Here is an 18,686-nt window from a genome sequence, read left to right on the forward strand (position 1 = left end):
ACTTTATTGAAGAGAAATACCAGTATCAAGATGGTCAGACAGGATCATTGGCTGAAGTGACGCAAGGCAGCAAAGCAAGGTTAATTATAGGGCAAGGTCTCGGCCCCCCCCAATAGGAAAGAAAGGCCATTAGGATTTTGACATGCTGAGCCAGTGAGCCAGGAGAGAGGGGAGGAGGTTGGAGCAGTCTTGGCTGGAACTTCAAGGCCACGTTCTCAGGCTGGCCAGGAAATGGTGACCAAAACACCTGCAAGATGAGCAGCTAGTAACCAGTCAGCAAAACAGGTTCCCTCTGCATGTTCTCAGAGGTACACTACACACCAGCAAGAAATCCATAACCCATGGCAGATATGCTGGAGGTGTATCTGACAGCACACGATGTAAAAGAACCTGCTCCCCTCCTGCTCTTCTGATCTGTACAGAAACGGCTGTAATTTTTCACCCCTTTCAAGTTTCCAGATAGCTTAAAATCTGAGGATTTTATAATATAGGAACTTTCAAAACTCAACAAAAAGTGAAATTCTTCATCTTTTGATTATGATACACCTTTGCATTCTGATGTGTTCTTGATCTATGGTTTTCAGGACTCTCATAAGTTGATTTAACTACCAGTAAAAGCCCCAGCCTCCCCCCCCCAAGCCCTTTTGTTGAACTTGAATTGTCCATAGACGACTTAAACATGAGTGTTTAATAAAAATGGACATTCAGTTTTATTATTGCAGAGGCCCTGAAAGGTGTAATGGACCCTGTTTTCATGAGGTTAGAATAGATTTGACCTGTAAAATGCATTAATTTACATGCATGAGTCTTGGGAAATTTATAGAAGCCCAAAATAAAATCTGAAATGTAGCACCTTAAGTTGGTGTTTCCATGTCAATTCTGTGACTTTCCTTTTCAGAAAGTAGAGAATTCCACTCTAGGTATGAATAAAACCATCTGGTTCTTTGATTTTTGAAAATGGTGGAGAGTTGTGTCTCTGAACATTAGAGTGGTATCAATAGAAGTAGATTTTAAAGTTTCTGCCCAGAAAATAGGAATTAAAACTGGCACCCGTTGACTGTTTTTATGTTCTTAAATTTAGGTGATGCCTGTGTTGAAGATTCAGTCAGGCATATTGAAACTGGCATTGAATTATTTTCTTCCCTAGAAGTTTTTGGGATGCCAGCTGTCGTGGTAGTCCGTGCTCCACTTGCCAGAATAGTATGACATGCAGAGGTGTGTGTACTACAAAGCACAGTAGGGGTAATACAATCCGGTAATTCGTACCTACTTCACATTGCGTGTATGTGACGAAGTGCTGTGGGCTCTAGCTGCTGAAAGCTTATGTTAAATCTTTAAGGTGTCAAAGTAGTTTGTTTTGGCTGCAGCATATAGGCTTGCCAACCTCCATGTGGGGCCTGGAGATCTTGCAGAATTACTGCTGCTCTCCAGACCTCTTAGGTCTGCAGAGCAGCAGTAAAAAGGACTGCACTGGAGGATGGACTGTTGGCATTATACCCACCGCCCCCCCCCCCAATATGGTCGCCAGCTTCAAGTTGGGAAATTCCTGGAGATTTGGGGGGGGGGGGTGAAGTCTAGAGAAGGCAGGGTTTGGGGAGGGAAAGGACATCAGCATAGTATTCCATAGAGGCCACCCTCGAAAGCAGCCAAATAAATCTCTCTGCCCTGGAGATCAGTTGTAATTCCGGGAGATCTCCAGCCACCACCTGGGGTCTGGCAACTCTGCGCCCCCAAGGTCCTTCCCCTCTTGCCTTCCATCCCCCCAAATCGCCAGGAATTTTTCAGGAGTTGGCAACCGTATAGGGTTGCGCTTCTGGCATTTGAAGCAAATTTTATTGTTCCATGCTCTTCACCCTCCCGGGCCTATCGTTGTTCTGTACAAACCTAGATCAATGAGGAAGGTGTGTGCGTAAAAAAACACCTCTTAACATTAATTTTGCTGGGCCATGCGTTTAATCCCCAATTCTCTATATACAGATAAATGTAAGTTTGCACACGTGTCTGCTCAGAGGCAACCTTTCCTGCACTACTGAGCTCTGCAACTTGCTTCTGGGGAGGAGACGAGTTCTAGTGCATGCAGCCTGTTCGGTCCAGTTTAAGACCCAATTATGCTGCAATGGAGAAATTTTAACTACACGTCCGATACTTCTTGCAACCCCTGCCCCGCCTCCCCAGCTTAACACTCAAGATGGTGGTAGCGCTGCAAATCGCAGACAACACGAGTTCCGCCGCCCCCGTAAACTACATTTCCCACCATCCAATGCGAACAGCGCGTACATGACGTGCTTCAACCGCTCGCGAAGAAGCCTATAAATAACGGCCGACAGGCTGTGCGGGCCTTTCTGCTGTTGCCGCCACCGCCATTTTCCACGGAGGGTGCCCGGCGCGGTGCGTTCATCCGCGGCCATCCGACTGCAGCTCTGCTCCCCGTCCTGGGGGACTGAGCCGGGAAGAGCCGCCCCGATATGAGAGCGAAGGTGAGCGGAGTATTGGGCGGGTTGCTGTGGCCGGCTGTGAATACGGGCGGTTTGGGCCTACAGGCCGCGGAGAGGCCGCCCCTGAAGTTGATGGGCCTGCGGCGCTTATAAGGAGAGCGCCGAGGCTCGGGAAACAAGCGGCGCTTGAGGCCCGCTGGCCTGGAGGGTGCCCCGCCAAGGCCTCCAGGGCAAGAGGGACGCGCCGCTGGAGGTTCGAGGCCCACTTTGGGCCCTGAGATGATCGCTGAAATCCTAAGCAGAGTTCCTCCGGTCTAACCCCATTGATCTCAATGGGGTAAGACTGGGGGAACAATGCTTAGGATTTCACTGTGTGGCAGGATGGCTCGTCAGATATTTTCAGTGCAATCCTAAACAGATCCAGAGGAGTTAGTCTGGAGTTGCAAAATAGTAAAGAGGCCAGTCGCCCCTTTAAGACTAACCCACTTCATTGTAGCATAAGCTTTCGAGAACCACAGGTCTCTTCGTGCATGATGCAATAAAGTTGGTTAGTGTTAAGGATGCAACTGGACTCTTTACTATTTTGCATCCTGAGTTACTCCAGCCTAAGCCCGATGAGTTGAGTTACGAGGCCAACCTAATGGGGAAAACTGGCCTGAAATATCGAGGCTGAAACATTGGGATGCCCCTGCAAAATAGCTCTGAAATGCCAGCCTTTCATCGTATTTGGGTGTGACACTAGGAGGGGCAGGTGTGTGAAATAAGTTCAGAAATCGGGGCGGACTAGGCCTTGAATTTTTTCCCTTTTAACGTAGTAGCTACTGGGATTGAATCTGTGCAACATGGTGCAATAAAAATACTGACTTCTTTTTTTTAAACCTTTTCCCCTAGTGGCGGAAGAAGCGTATGCGCAGGTACGTGAGTAGATGTTTGCTTTTCTTTGCTCTGGTAAATTAACAGCAATGTGCTGGAGTATGGCCTGTTTTCTTAAACCTATTAATGTCTTGAAATTATGTAGTAGTAAAACCTGTGTATGCAATCCAAGGTCAGAGGGCCAAGATGGAAAGGATACTAGATTCTAACTTACTCCCTTGAATAATGTACGAAGATTAGGGAATCGCGGGTGCAGAAGGTAACACTGTACAACAGTGATAGTTATGCAAAACTGTAGCTGCACTTTCGAAATCCAGAGCCCAAGCATGCCTGAGAGAAGTCCCAGAGGGCAAACAGCATGCCCACTTCTCCCCCACCATGATGGATGTGGTAACGGTAATCTTAGCTGCAGCGCTTGTTGTATATTTTCTTATGCAGTCTTGATGCCCTCTTAATTCTGGATGTATTCTCAAGTGCTTTTCAGCGGCTCTTGTACATGCTAATGTGTAGATAGATATCAAAACTGATCTGCGAATTGTGTGCTTTTATAATACACATCACACAATAGTTGATGAATATAATAAGCATATGTTGTTGGTATGCTGCCTGTGGCTCTTCTGAGCACAATTACCACCTGCCCCATGTTTTAAGAAAGTGGGCAAGCCTGGAGGGGCTTCTGAGTGGTAGTTGAGTTCCACCTTGAAACAGCCACTGCAGGAGATACAGGTAAGCTGCGAGCTCCCTGTAGTGCAGGCCTCATGCCAAGGTGGAAGTAAATGTGACTGTTTTGGTCCAGAGCGATTTGAAATGTGCATCACTATCAGCTGTGGAGCAAATACCACTGCATTAGATATTAGTGGCAACCGAATCTGAAACTTTGGTAAAAGATACGCTCTATGTAACCTTCCAAACTGCACTAGTGGTTCTCTACCCATCCCAAAAATATCAGTGGTAGAGCACTTCGGTGAAGTTTAACTCCTTGTTTCATATGTTCCCTCCCCCCAAAGTGGTTATCTCATGGAGCCATAATATTGCCCTTGAAAAATGAACACTGAAATTAAGGGAACTGTAACAGGGCCATTTTTGCAACGTGTTGGAAATTTCAGATGAAATGTGATTGGTTGATTAGTTACAAACGTTTAGCCAGCACTAAGTGGTAAATTATTATCATGTAGAAAGTTAGGTTTTAGATCCAGAGGAGTTTATTTATTTATTTATTTATTTATTCAATTTATATACCGCCCATCCCCAGGGGCTCTGGGCGGTGAACAGTTAAAATAGATAAAAACAAAAACTAAAATCAATATACAAATAATAAAACAAATTAACAAAGTGCAGTGGTGGGGAGAACCTTAGTTAGCCATGTTAGTCTGTAGTAGCAAAATAGAAAAGAGTCCAGTAGCACTTTTAAGACTAACCAACTTTACTGTAGCATAAGCTTTCGAGAATCACAGTTTTCTGCTTCAGATGCGTCTGACGAAGAGAGCTGTGATTCTCGAAAGCTTATGCTACAGTAAAGTTGGTTAGTCTTAAAGGTGCTACTGGACTCTTTCAAAGTTAGGTTTGTAACAGTAAGTGTCCCCAGTTATAAATTAAGAGGGATGAAGGCCCACCAGCAAAGAGGGATGTTTGTGGTGGGGGTGGCAGTGGTCGAGCTTAGGAAGGAGGTGTGGTGCCACCTGAACTGCCCTTTTGAAAGTATTAATGTAGGTACTTCCTTATTACTAGTGGATAGTATCAGACACAGGGTTATTACTCTGGCTTAAACATGGCACTATTATGTATATTATACTGTATATATGGACGTGAAGACTGGGCGTTCTCTGTTTCTGTGCTGAAGGCTACTGTTGCCGAGAAAAACGCCAAGTAGACGGGGTGAACTGGCTGGTGGTTGCGTGAAAATTCTCTGCCCCCCCCACTTTTCTTGAAAGTGGCCAGAGCATCAGTCTGTCGCCTAGGAACAGTATTACATTAGCATTGACAGTTAAATAACATTTATCTCTCGTAGGCTGAAGCGCAAAAGGAGAAAGATGAGGCAGAGGTCTAAGTAGACATCTCTACAGTGCTACTGAAGCTGCAGAACAGAGCATGGAAGGGTGGAGCTCGGGAAGCTGAAGTATTCCAGACCATACCTGCTGTTTGATGCTACTCTTAGAAGACTCCTCGCCTGCCTTCGGGAGGTTCCATCTTGAAGCCTAGCAGCTTTGATCGATAAAGGCTGGTGCTCCTGAGCTGTGCTGTCCTGGACTGGTTCTCTTCTTTGCAGCATGATGTAGTGACGGTATAAAATAAAACCCTTTTGGGGAATTCAGCATGTCATCTTTTTTTTCTACTGAATGTTGGATATTTAGTAAAAAAGTTTTGTTGAGACCAAAATATGGCTTCTGGGTAGCTTTAATGTGACTTGAAAAATATCAGCTACTTCCATAATAAAACTGCAATTTTCAGCATTCGCTGCTGAACCAGTCCATTGAATTCTAAGCGCATGAAATCTTCCATGTTGAAAGTGAAGACATGGTGCGGCTTTGTAAAACTCTGTAGAATGAACGCGTTTTGCTTTCAGTTCTGCCAACAGCGTTTCCCATATCACTTGGCTTGAAGTGTTGCTCCCCTGTGTTTGGCCCGGGAAGAGAATATTATGTTTCCAAACCCACAGATGCCTTGACCTTTTAACTTTTTTAAGGGGTAGCATATGCCAAGTTCTCCAGTTGCTGTTTTTTTCCAGAGGGGGAAGCTCGGTTTTGGGGGATAAGGTATTAAAATAGCTGGAAGCGTTTTTCCAGGTAAGGTATGCTCTCTTGGAAATGCAAGAGTTGGAGCATTAGTTTGTTTTCCTACATCACACTTTTTTTCTGAGTTCTAGAAACGAACAAGAGTCCTTAGAATCGCCATAGTAACAGCTTTAGTCCAAGACAAAATTGGTACTTTTAACCACAATAAGTGATCTAATTTGCTAGAAAATAGGAAGTGCGTAAAAGGCAGAAAGAGCCATTTACATGCCTGCCTGACACCCATTGCGCTTGCCCATTGACCCCCCTTTTACCATGGTGCAAGGTATTCGCATAAGGACCCTGTATGATCAGTCTGATGGTTACACTGGCCAAAAATGCCCTTAAAAGATTCAAAAGCAGGGATCCAGGCTGAAGCCTTTCCTTGCTGTTACCCAAAGTGGAATTCATAAGCATACCCTTCTAAATCTAGCTGTAGTGGTTTATACCTATTGATGAAGCTGGCCTCCCCCGCCCCTTGATGGATAATGATTAACCTCCCTCCAGTGTGTCTAATTACCTTTTAAAGTAATATAAAATGGTGGCCCTGTGGCAGCAATGTGTACAACCTAATTAAGAGTTTTGTGAAAAAGTGCTTTTTTTGTCATTAATTTACTACCCTTCAACTTCGTAGGTTGCCTCTGAGTTCGAATATTTTTGAGAGTATTTCTCTCTTACTATACTGATTCTGAAATTCAGGAAGCTTGTATGTTTAAAGAAACTTAAATGCCTGCCTCATCAGAGTCCTACTTGAAGCAGCTTAGAATTAAAATACGATTGATATAAAAACAAATTTCTGTATATTCAGGAATAAAACAGGACTTTTAAGTTGCGGTATCCCATTAAGCAATCTATCAAACCTGTTTTAGGCAGGATATTTTCTGTTTTCAAACTGTTTACAACTGGAACACTATATTGAATATGGTACCCCCTACAGAGGCAGGCAGTGGCAAATGACCTCTGTTTGTCTCCGGCCATGAAGACCTCACCAGGGGTTGCCATAAGTCAGCTATGACTGAGGGCACTCCACCACCATGCAAAGGTAAGGAAATTGGGGAAGGTACGTAAGTCCTAGTCCCCTATAAACATACTTAGAAATGCTGCTGTAAAACCTCTCTGCTATAGATAGTAATCGCAGTTTAGAACGTTGTCGGGAAAGTACTTGTGCAAAGACCTTTATTATCATGTACAATAGGTATAGAGTGCCTCAAGGGTTAGGCCAGCCCTAATTTTTGTGAACAGTAAGCTTTCATGTGTATCCCTCCAGAAATACTGCAGTCGGTACTTTGCTTTGTGGAAATACATAGTATTTAGTAACTCATCCCTTCTCTGAGGGATGAAGTTACCATTATTCTGTTTTGCAATACCCTGCCTGTATATAACAGTCACACGAAGACCTTTGAAAGTCCTGGTCATTTTTCCTGCTGCTGTGGAGAGCTGGACTTGCCCATAATTTGCCAGCTTCACCCTGAGACTACACTTATTTATTTAGATCAAAATGGGGAGCCGTGTTAGTAGAAGAAAACAGCAAGAGTCCAATAGCGCCTCTTAAGACTCATAATTTGTGGTAGGGTAGGAGCTTCCATGAGCCGCAGCTCAGTTTTTCAGGAAAGCTCCTACCCTACCACTAATTTTGTTAGTCTTATAGGTATTACTGGACTTTTGCTCTTTTCCACTTTTTTATTTGTCATTTATGCTCTGCCTTTCTCACTGAGACTCGAGACAGACTACACAGTGTGAGATTAATAGTTTCAAGGATATTTCCGCAAACTCTTGTCATAGGGTAAATAAACACAAAGTTTACAGAGACATAGCATTAGCAAAATAGTAAAGAGTCCAGCGGCACCTTGAAGACGGAACCCACTTTACTGCAGCATAAGATTTCGAGAACCATAGCTCTCTTCGTCAGACGCATGGCCCTTACCCTCCATGCATGTGATGAAGAGAGCTGTGGCTCTCGAAAGCTTATGCTGCAATAAAGTGGGCTCGTCTTCAAGGTGCTGCTGGACTCGCTACTGTTCTGCAACTCCAGACTAACACGGCGAACTCCTCGGGATCTCTAACATTAGCAAGAATCCAATACAGATGCGAGGGAAGGCGTCCCTCGACGAACTAACATGGCGGCGGAAGAAATGGCGTCCCGTTGCCACGGTAACCGCGGCCTCCTCCCGGGCTGCCGGAAGCTGCCGAGAGTACTTCCGGCGGCGCTGGGCGATGACCCCGGAAAGGGTTGCGCTTTGTTAGGCGCCGAGGAAGTCGGGCTGAGGGCGAGTGAGAAGCGGTGGGGGCCGGTCTCCGTCCCGCTCTGGGCGGCCGCGCCTTCCGTGTCGGGGCTCCCGCGTCCACACGTTACCTTAGGCGCGGAAGAGCTCCGCTGCTGCTGGCTGCCCCCCGAGGCAGGCTGAGGCCTGTCTGTTGCCTTCCTGGGCCTGGCCCCTGTGGGTCCCCCTCCTCAGGCCTCTGGAGGGGCGTCTGCTCGTTTCCAAGCGGAGACTGAAGACATTCGCGAAGGGCTCGAGTCGTTCGTCGGGGGGCGAAGCAAACAGAGCCGGGCTGAAGCGGGAACTTGGAGGCCTCTCACCCTGGGGATCGATTTAGGTGGGTAACCGAATGGATCTGAGGTCCAGGGGCACCTGGACCTCAGGTGGGGAGGGCGGGGTATAAATATGAAATAATAATCTTCTCTTTTTATCTGTATTTTACTTGGCTGGTCTTGTGACCGTAATAAACCTTTGAATTGAATTGAAATAATAATAAGAGGCCAACAAGATTTTCAGGAGTCACAGCTCCCTTTTTTATGGCATCAGTAACATATAATAATAACATTCAGTTTATATACCGCCCTTCAGGACAACTTAACTCCCTTTTAGAGCGGTTTACAAAGTGTGTTGTTATCATCCCCACAATAACAATCACCTGTGGGTGGGGCTGAGAGAGCTCTGAGAGAGCTGTGACACGCCCAAGGTCACCCAGCTGGAGTGGGAAATCAAACCCAGCTCTCCAGACCCTGTCGCTCTTAACCACTACACCAAACTGGATCTTTCAAGATGGAGAGCAGTGTTTGTCTGTCTGTAGCAGTAGAAAAGAGCAAGAGTCCAGTAGCACCTATAAAATTAACAACATTTGTGATAGGGTATGAGCTTTCGTGAGTCACAGCTCACTTTTTCAGATCAATAGAAAAGAGCAAGAGTGCAGTAGTACCTCTAAGACTCACAAAATTGGCGGTAGGGTATGAGTTTTTGTGAGCCATAGTTTACTTCTTCAGACACCACACTGTGACTCACAAAAGCTCATACCCTACCACACATTTTGTGAGTCTTAGAGGTGCTACTGGACTCTTGCTGACATCTGAAGAAAGGAACTTTGACTCTCAAAAACTTATTTGCTGAAAATCATATTGGTCTCTAAGGTGCCATGGGACTCCAATCCTGTTGTTACCGTGGGGTGAATCATTGCATTGTCACTTGCCCTAGTGAAATGTAGCCTTGCCGGTGGCACTGGAGAACATAGAAACTACGCAGTAGGAGCACCTTGGATGGGGGTGCAGAGCTGCTTTCTCTGGGGCTCTGATGTGGAGTAGTGGGTTTGCTATTCTGTAGGAGTGCCCTTTGCCTCCATCTGTACTCTATATTTGTGAATAAAGTAAATATTACAAAACTGCTATAATACTCCAGTGCTTTCTCCTCCAAAACGAGCTGTCCCACTGGAACTTCTCACTACTTGAAGAAGGAGGGAGTACATAACAATATTATTTATGTAGTTTTAGGTAAATCAGTAGTTTATCATAAGAGAAGTACAAAATGGAGTCATAAAACAACCAATTTAGTCTGGGAAGTTATGTGAACATAAAATTCTAAGTCAGTACACGGTTTGGAAAATGAGATGCCCTTTTTGTGCAGAAGATATTTTTGAGAAGGATAATTCTCCTTTTTCTTTGTGTGTAAATGTCCCCAATCACCACACAGACTAACGTTACTCAAAAACACATTAGGCTGCTTCTTTTCTTTAGTAATCGAACAAAATAATAGTTCACAAACTGTGTTCCTAGGAGTCAAGGAGTTTTGCAGATTATTGGGAGCATCTCAAGAAAATTAGTACTGGTGAACAAACTCCTTTCAAGGCCATGTTTGGGCGCATAAATTCTCAGTTTGTGTGGAATAATTCACAGCCGCCCCTCTAAAGGCCTTGCATAATTGGAGACGGTTCTACAGTGTGTTCCAGAAATCCTTGCCATGCTTAGGTATTCCTCCGCAGAAAAGGTTTGCTCAAGTATAGGAAAAAAATCCCATGGATAAAAAGTTGAGGTCTAGTTTTCTCTTGAAAGTTGATAAGAGTGAGGAAAAATGTTCTGATCTCTTGAGACAACTCTGTGCGCATGACTGTGATTTCATGTATTGCTCTTTCTTTATTTTTGTAGCATTTGGGACAAATCAAGTCTGAAACCTTTCCATAACCACCCTTGGCATGTATTTGAAAGCTCTTCTTCATAAAGGTAAAGTTCAGCCTGGGGAGCTATTGCTGCTTCTTTGGAAGGTTCTGTTGGGGGTCAGTTGTTAGGGGGTCAGTTGGGGGTCAGTTGTTGGGGGTCCGTTATTTGGTCTTCTGGAGCTTTACTGTGTTGTTAGGAAATGACTACCAATTGACTTCTGCTTGGGAAGTTCTTAAAACTTCTAGTGAGGGAAGTGCTAACCGTAAAAACGCTGCGTTGTGCTGGGGAGTTTTGTGTGCCCTTTTCCTGCTCAGATTGTATCACGGGAGCCGAATCCCAGAATTCTGTCATCCCGTGAGGGAGCAGTGTGGGTAGTGCCAATGAGTGTGGAATTTGCAAATTTAATAGCTTTCCAAGTCTCAGTTTCCAATCAAGTTTTTTTTCTATACAGGAAGAATATGAGGCATTTGTAGTTTTCTTTCATATGCTCTTAACTTGTGAAAGGGTCTAACTGTCAATCATCAGTTGGATTAGGGTTTTCAAACTATTACATCATAAACAAAAATGCGTTCTTACAAAATGCTGTCAATGTTGACTCCATCTGTGCTTCAGCATTAAGATAAAATCGTTGATTTCAAAAATCAGCTTCACCACTGTGTTGCCTTACGTACTATCTCTTGCTTTAAATATGTGCTCCTATGTCAGCCCCAGAATTGCTTCTGTTCTGTTTCAGCATCTCTTCAGCTCTGTATTGGATTCTTGCTAATGTTATGTCTTTGTAAACTTGTGTTTATTTACCCCATGGCATTGCTTATGAAATTGTTGATACTGACTGTACTGTTCTCACACCGTGTGATCCGCCTTGAGTCTCAGGGAAAAAGGCTGCTGCTGTTGTTAACAAAAATTTTAGGCTGCCTTTCCGTTCAAGTAATTCCAACACCGTTGTCTCCACTTGACGCGTCTCCATTTTGCTCATAAGAATGCATAGGAAATGTGGGGAAATCTGTGTTTATCAGTATGGCAGAGTGACTGAACGGAGTTAAATGCTAGCTGATTCATACTGTGGGATCTTAGATATGCCTACTAACGTACGTCACAAATCTGTAGGAGCTCTTGCTGACTGTCCTTAATAAACCCTTGCTTGTTTTGAAAATCCCTGTCTGAAATTTAGGATGCATTCTCTTTTGTTGCAAATTAAAAGGCACTATAGTAGCGCTATCACTCAAGCAGCTTGTGTTTGACTGCTAGAACCTTCCTTTCAAGATCTGAGGCAAGCACTTAGCACGATCCCTAAATTTACTTGGTTTCCTTTGCAACAGGGATATTTCTAAAGAGATTTTTAAAAATTTTATGTGAAGGACGAGTGTATTAAAAACTTCAAGGTGCTGAAGGCTCATGAGGGACTCCAAAGGCTTTTAACTAAAAACCAGTATCCAAGGTTAGACAAGTATTTGATTTTTCTGCAGTAATATTTTCTTGATCAAACATCACAATAATTTATGGAACTTTGTTTCATTATTTTAAAGTCTCCTTGCTTGTAGATTGTAAAATATGACTGCCATTTGTATTCTTAGGTAGTCTTACATGTATGTAATTTTAGAAATATGCAGCTGAAGGAAATCACAATAAGAGACAGATTTCTATAAACATTTTACGCATGGAACTTCGGCAATCAGAAGAATAAATGAAAATTAGAGCGCTATTAAAATAAAGTAGTAGTTCCTTAATATAAGCCAGTTATACATTTACGCCTTCAATATACCATTCAATTCTGGGTGCACTGCCTCAAAAGGTAGAACTGAGAGAAAATATGGGAAAATGAAAGTGGTCAGAAGTACTGGAGCCATTCCTTCCAAAGGAGTACCATTCCAACCATTTTTACAAGCAAGTTGGTAGGACATAAATACTAAAGGCTTTACTGCTTAAGTGCTTATTGAACATTTCCTTTTCTGTTCCTCACTTGCTATCTTCTCTCTTCTTTCTCCTTCCCAAGCTGCCTGATTTTGGCTGCCAGCCCAAAGGGTTGCCAAAAAATGCCAGACCGCGACAACACCTATAACGGTAGTGGCAGTGATGAGGCAAGCGGCAACTCTGATGACATCTGCCGAGATTTTTTGCGCAATGTCTGCAAGCGGGGCAAGCGCTGCCGTTTCCGCCACCCTGACATCAACGAGGTGACCAACCTGGGAGTTAGCAAGAATGAGTTCATTTTCTGCCATGACTTTCAGAACAAAGAGTGCGTCCGCATCAACTGCCGCTTCATTCATGGCACCAAGGAAGACGAGGACTGCTATAAGAAGACGGGAGAGCTCCCCCCACGCCTCCGCCAGAAAGTGGCGGCTGGGCTGGGTCTTTCCCCGGCTGACCTTCCCAACAGCAAGGAGGAGGTACCCATTTGCAGGGATTTCCTGAAGGGGGATTGCCAGCGTGGAGCCAAATGCAAATTCCAGCACCTGCAGCGGGATTATGAGTATGATGCCCGGGGGCTGACTACTCGGGAGCAGGGCATCACCACGCCTGTGCGGCGATATGACCCGTATGATCCCATGTACGATTCCGACCGATGCTATGACGACCACGATCCCGTGCTCAAAAGACGGCGGGTAGATGGACTTCATTTTGAGACTTACGAGTACAACTTCACCAGCCCGCGCACAGTGGAATACCGGCTGCTAGAAGAGGAGAACCTCATGCTCCGTAAGCGTGTAGAAGACCTCAAGAAGCAGGTCAACAACCTCCTGGCCACCAACGAAGTCCTCTTGGAACAGAACGCCCAGTTCCGCAACCAGGCCAAAGTGATGACGCTCAGCTCCACGGCCACAGCCACGGAACAGACTCTGGCGCCCACCGTGGGCACAGTCACCAACTACAATCACAGCATTGCTCAGACCCACACCACCCTGAGCAGCCAAGCGCTACAGCCGCGGCCTGTTTCTCAGCAGGATCTGGTGGCTCCCGCTGGCGCACAGGCAGCACCGCCCAGCAATGCAGCACCTCCTATGAACCCTGAAATCACCCCGTTATCAGCCGCTCTGGCTCAGACCATTGCCCAGGGGATGGCTCCCCCCGTCTCCATGGCGCCTGTGGCCGTGTCAGTGGCGCCTGTGGCCGTGTCAATGGCTCAGCCGCTGGGGGCCATAACTATGAGCCATGCCACTACACCAATGGTGACGTACCCCATAGCCTCACAGAGCATGAGGATAACAGCCATGCCTCACTAGTCCCCATCCGGAGGGAAGTGACCTCATTCAACATATGTTGCCCCCTAGGTTGGGATGGGGGGAAGCGCTGTTAGGATCCATTTCTATCCTACTGAAGGTGCACCATGCAAGAGAAAGAAGCTAACTTCAGGTGTGGATCTGAAATCCACTGGAATTGTCATCTCTACACAGGGGGGGAAGGAGGCTAACTTGGGCAGACATTGTCTCTGGCAGGCACATGAGGCATTCCCCCCCCCCTCCCACACACACACAAATGCATGGTGGCCAGGCTCAGGGATAACTGGATTAACAAAGCAATTTAGAGAGTGTCGTAATCTCATAGCCTTTGTGTCTACCTTGTATCCATTTTGCCGTTCTTCCATTTTTATGAAATCACCAACCGGTCCCTTTCTGAGTTTAGTTCCTCACTGATGGAAGCGTTGCATTCTCACCCAAGTATGCACACGCAGTCCATCCCGCGCTGGCCTAGAGAGTTAATGCAGTTAGGCTTCCTTGGAACAGAGAGGGGCTTTCCCTTGCTCAGTCAGCTGAAGAGGGGAAAGGAGGCTTGATAAAGCTACTCCTTCTGCAGAGAGCAGAGACTAAGGCAGTGTGTGTGTCACAGGTCCTTGAACAGCTTCATGTTGGTACGGCTTCTGGGTATAATTTACTTGAGCTCTGTTGATGACGGAGAAATTAGAACTGGCAACGGAAGATAGAAGCACATCCAGCCGTTTCTTCTGGCTTGATTAGGCGTTGCGTGTGGGAATTGAAATCATGACTCTGGAAAAGAATGGGTGGAATATGTTAACCCTTACTGAGCTAAGCCGGGTAGAGATGGTTGTCGGTACAGTAGAGATGATTTGTGTTGTATTGGTTTCTAGGTAGCCCAAGAGTTCAGAATGCAGCAGCAAGATATCTTGAGGCTGTGCCAAGGAAGAGCAGCTTTATTTCCCATTGACACCCGCAGGGTACTCTGTGCCTTGCAAGCCCCAAATAGTCGGCCCGTCTCTTGGGCTTCCCACTGAGGTTTGCCGCTTTCTGCCTATACTTCCATGTATGAATTGCTCTCATATATGGGGACTCGGTTGCCTTTTTCAGTAGGGGCTTCACATCTGTATATCACTCCCTGCTCTGTCATGAGACTTTTTTTTTTAAAGATGGTTCTGTCAGTTTTGTGCTTTTCGTTTTTTGGTGTGAATTTCAAGCTCACCTTTGGGTCTAAAAGTAGCTTTCGCATCTTCCACTTCTACTGGGATTGGTTTTTATGAAGACGTTTTAAAGAAAAATGCTTTATGGCCCAACTGTTTCTAGAGTTCAGTGTAAATGTTTTCAGCTATTAAAGCAAATGTACAGTCCTCACTGATACGACCAGTGGTGATATAATTGTTCAAAGTATGTGTGCGTATGTGTATATATATATATATATAAAAATGTATATATTTTTAAAAGGTTATTTTTCCCTCTCATCACTTAAAATTCAGTCTCCAGCATGAATTTGTACAAGTTCCGGAAATACTTGCAAGATTCTGAGACTATATGTGAAACGTGCGGGAGCAGGGGAATCCGGCAAATTTTGTTATTGGGCAAAATCTCTTGCGCTGGAGAATAGGGCCGATTCCAGACGGCCCTCCCCATCGCGAAACGTCGCGCGTCGTCGCGCAGAAAACAAGAAATATCACGTTTTCTCGCGTGAGTTTTGCGCGACATGCAAAACTCGCGCGAGAAAACGCAATATTTCGTGTTTTCTGTGCAACGACACGCGACGTTTCGCGATGGGGAGGGCCGTCTGGAATCGGCCTGGGCTACTCTTTGCCTTTGAAGGAGCTGTATCCGCTGAGGTTGATCCCCAGGTGGATGTCAGTGGATCATTAACCAGGCAGCAAAGGCTCTCTCTCCTCTTTCAGTAGGTGTTGATTGGAGGCAGCAGTGGGAAATTCATGGAAGGAAGGATTCGCTGTACCTATTAAACAAGATATTTAAGATGCATCCTTTAACTTTAATTGCCTGGAGGGCTGGCAGTAACTGGGAACTGAATCTTCTTTTAAAAAGTATATTTATTTATTTGAAATTTATAATATATCAACAATGGTAAGTAAAAGAAATCATTTATATTAAACTTTAAACAAAGTTTTTATCTATCCATTTAATTACAAGGTCGCTTCCGCACGTCCTTAATGAGGCAGCCTGCTAACAGAACTGGGGGGGGGGGGTCATCTCACTCATTACAGACCTCATCGTTTCCCATGCGCGAGCAGGTTGTCATGATCCCAGGTGTTGAGCATTTTTGTGAAACTTATTTTCTTTTCGTTTTCACTTTTGATTCTGCTTTTTTGCGCAATTATCTACCGTATCAATGCATGTGGAGGCTTTTTTGCACTTTTGAAGTGCCCTCCCACAAATCTCCAGCCCCTCCTCTTGCCATTACCCCTCCCACACAAGTGTCTGGCTCACATGCACGATAATGTAAGCCTCCCCCTTTTTTTTTATACTTTTAAAAATGGTCCTTGTGCTATTACGATGCAGCGCTTGCTACACTGGATCACTCGGCAATCAGACTATCAGTTTAGGAACAACGTTGGGAACAGAATGCCATTTCTGATTTTATTTCAAACTAGCATAAAAGCCCGTTGTTTTGGAAAATACAACAGCTCCTAGCAGCACTTCCCCCCCCCCTGTGGCACACCCTGCGGCGTCAGTCAAGAGGGGGATGGAGAAGAGAGCAGGGGCTCCCTCCTCCTCTGATCCCTTGGCCACTGCTTAGCTTGTGCATGGCCCTCCCAAGGGCCCACGGAGGCAGGGGGAGCACCACCCCCGCTGCTGTGGGATGTTGAGAGGGCCTTGCCGCTGCACTGAGCCTTCCCGTAGCCTGTGCTGAGCTCTTCCAGGCCTCTGGAGGCCCCAAGGAGACAGCAGAGAGACAAACCGTTTTGCCCCTCACTCGCTTCTTATCCCTGCGTACTGCGCCTCCTCAGAGATAAGGAGTGAGTGCTAGGGAACATGGTTTGCCTTTTATATAGTAGGTTATAAAATTACGGGATTGTGCTACTCTACTGTTCACATATTTATTAAACAATTTTGCACTTTAAACTTGGGGGAATCAACGGTAGAGAACGGAGTACTATGCATGCCCAGTTTCTACAGAAACTGAAAGACAGGACAACGATATAGCACAATCCTACATGCGCTCAAAAAAAGAGGAAAGTTGCGCGGGACTGCACCAACTGCATTTGTGACGAGATGCAGAAAGAACGCGCTTTCTGTTTTGGGACCTTTTTTTCCTTCCACTATGAACACACTCAAGAAACGCATGAGGACGCTGCGTATGGAAGGTGACTCAACAACATGATACAGCTATTCCCATGCACACAAACTCTCCATGCGCTGTGAGAGCAAAAGTGACCATGAGTGTGCTGGGCCCACACTCCTGCCTCCACACAATCTCCAGAGCACCAGCACTGTCAATACGTCTACTCAGCAATGTGCCTGCATATGATGTAAGCGTGCATACTGGGTGCGTTGCACAGGGGCCACCATGCCTTCCAGGTTAGGTAACTCATGGCTGTCACATCCTCACATGGCCAGCCAAGCAATGTCACACCTTTTGTAGTGGGGGGGGGGGGGAGAAAATAGGGGCAACGTCACTTCCAGCAAAATCCAGAAATGTTTAAAGGTATTGGAGTTATGCACTTGTCCGCACCCCTCAAATCCTTTCAGCAGGTTGCCATTGCAGCCATTTTCTGATTGGCACCCACTTCCCATTTGCAAAGTTCCTCAGATTTTAGAGGGGGAGAAACCAGAGAGAAAGAGAGGCCAGAGCATCTGTTTACTCCTTACTGCTCTGAACTATCCTTTGATGTGTAGATGGTTAATCTCAGGTCTTCCTCCTCATGACATCCTTCTCTGTCACACTGCTCTCTCTCCTCCAATTTGCACCATGCTCATCCTTGGACTGAATAGATAGGAATCTGTCTCTTCACTTTCTTATTAGAGTATGGAATTCCTGTAATAAAGAACTAGTATTTCTTTTCTAAACGTAAGCTAAGTGTACAGGCTCCAGGCTCAGTCAATACCTCTCCTGTCAAAAAGAAGAAAGAAGAGAGAGAGAGGGAAAGGAAACCCAAGGTGGTGTGTGTGCAGTGTTGGCACCCAAAACAGAACTTTTAACTCCCAAAGCTTAGAATCCTAAAAGAGATCCATGTAACTGCAACACAAATTAACTGTCATTTTGTTACGACACACTGCTTTTTATAACATTGTAACGTTGCCGTTATCACATTGTGTTAGTTTGTCCCCCTGATGCTGGCCTCTGCCTCCCAGCTCTCGATCAGCCTGTGCTGGTCTCTCCAGTTTGGACTGCGGGGGTGGTGGTGGGTGGTAAATCCTAAACAAACATGTCTACCTGTAACAGGGATTTTATTTTTTTTTAACCAAGCATAATGATCTTATATGTAGCATTGGAAGCCGATTTTTACCCTATCGGCCCCTGGTGTGACCCTTCACAGCCACGTGGCACTGGGCGTGTCATTCCTGGAGCTATGTGGAAGTGATCCAGGGCACATGGGAGCGCTCGCTAGGGGTGGGGGTTAACGCTGCTGGCCAGGTGAGAGGTGGTGGCAGGGGTGGAAGCTGGGAGGAGATCACTAATATTGGAGCAAACAAAATTGCAAGGTGTGCCAGCTATAGGGAAAAGATTTACAATTTAGAGCCATTCCCATATATGTTACCGTTTTGAGCACTTGGGTAGATTTGCCCTAAGGTCACATGACCTTAGTTCTAGAACGAGGCTTGGAGACTGCGGTACAAAATGGCTTACTTGCTGCTTACATTAAACTGGTTTTAAGCCGTTCTTCATTTTGGTAGCCTTTATCTGAGGATCCCAAAATAACACTTTCCATTGTATTTAAGAGAAAGGAAGGGGACTTAATGAGAGCCGAAGTTTGCACTGTGGACTTTTGTTCAGGTTCTGTTGTCTCCACAA

The 18,686-nt window shown here is 45.4% G+C and overlaps 1 protein-coding gene and 1 long non-coding RNA gene across 2 annotated transcripts; both read left to right on the forward strand.

The window, feature by feature from the left end:
• The first annotated feature begins 2,327 nt into the window (after positions 1-2,327).
• Positions 2,328-5,619, forward strand: LOC129346641 (uncharacterized). Its single transcript, XR_008598812.1, has 3 exons — positions 2,328-2,477; positions 3,327-3,349; positions 5,317-5,619. It is a non-coding gene; the product is annotated as an uncharacterized LOC129346641 (long non-coding RNA).
• A 2,710-nt stretch (positions 5,620-8,329) lies between these two features.
• On the forward strand, positions 8,330-15,182 carry ZC3H10 (zinc finger CCCH-type containing 10). The gene is made up of 3 exons (XM_055003172.1): positions 8,330-8,674; positions 10,494-10,568; positions 12,499-15,182. The coding sequence occupies exon 3, from the start codon at positions 12,539-12,541 to the stop codon at positions 13,724-13,726; it is 1,188 nt and encodes a 395-aa protein (XP_054859147.1). The 5' UTR covers positions 8,330-8,674; positions 10,494-10,568; positions 12,499-12,538; the 3' UTR covers positions 13,727-15,182.
• The last annotated feature ends 3,504 nt before the right edge of the window (positions 15,183-18,686 follow it).

Source organism: Eublepharis macularius, chromosome 19, assembly GCF_028583425.1.
Source record: "Eublepharis macularius isolate TG4126 chromosome 19, MPM_Emac_v1.0, whole genome shotgun sequence".
In the NCBI taxonomy this organism is placed as follows: Eukaryota; Metazoa; Chordata; class Lepidosauria; order Squamata; family Eublepharidae; genus Eublepharis; species Eublepharis macularius.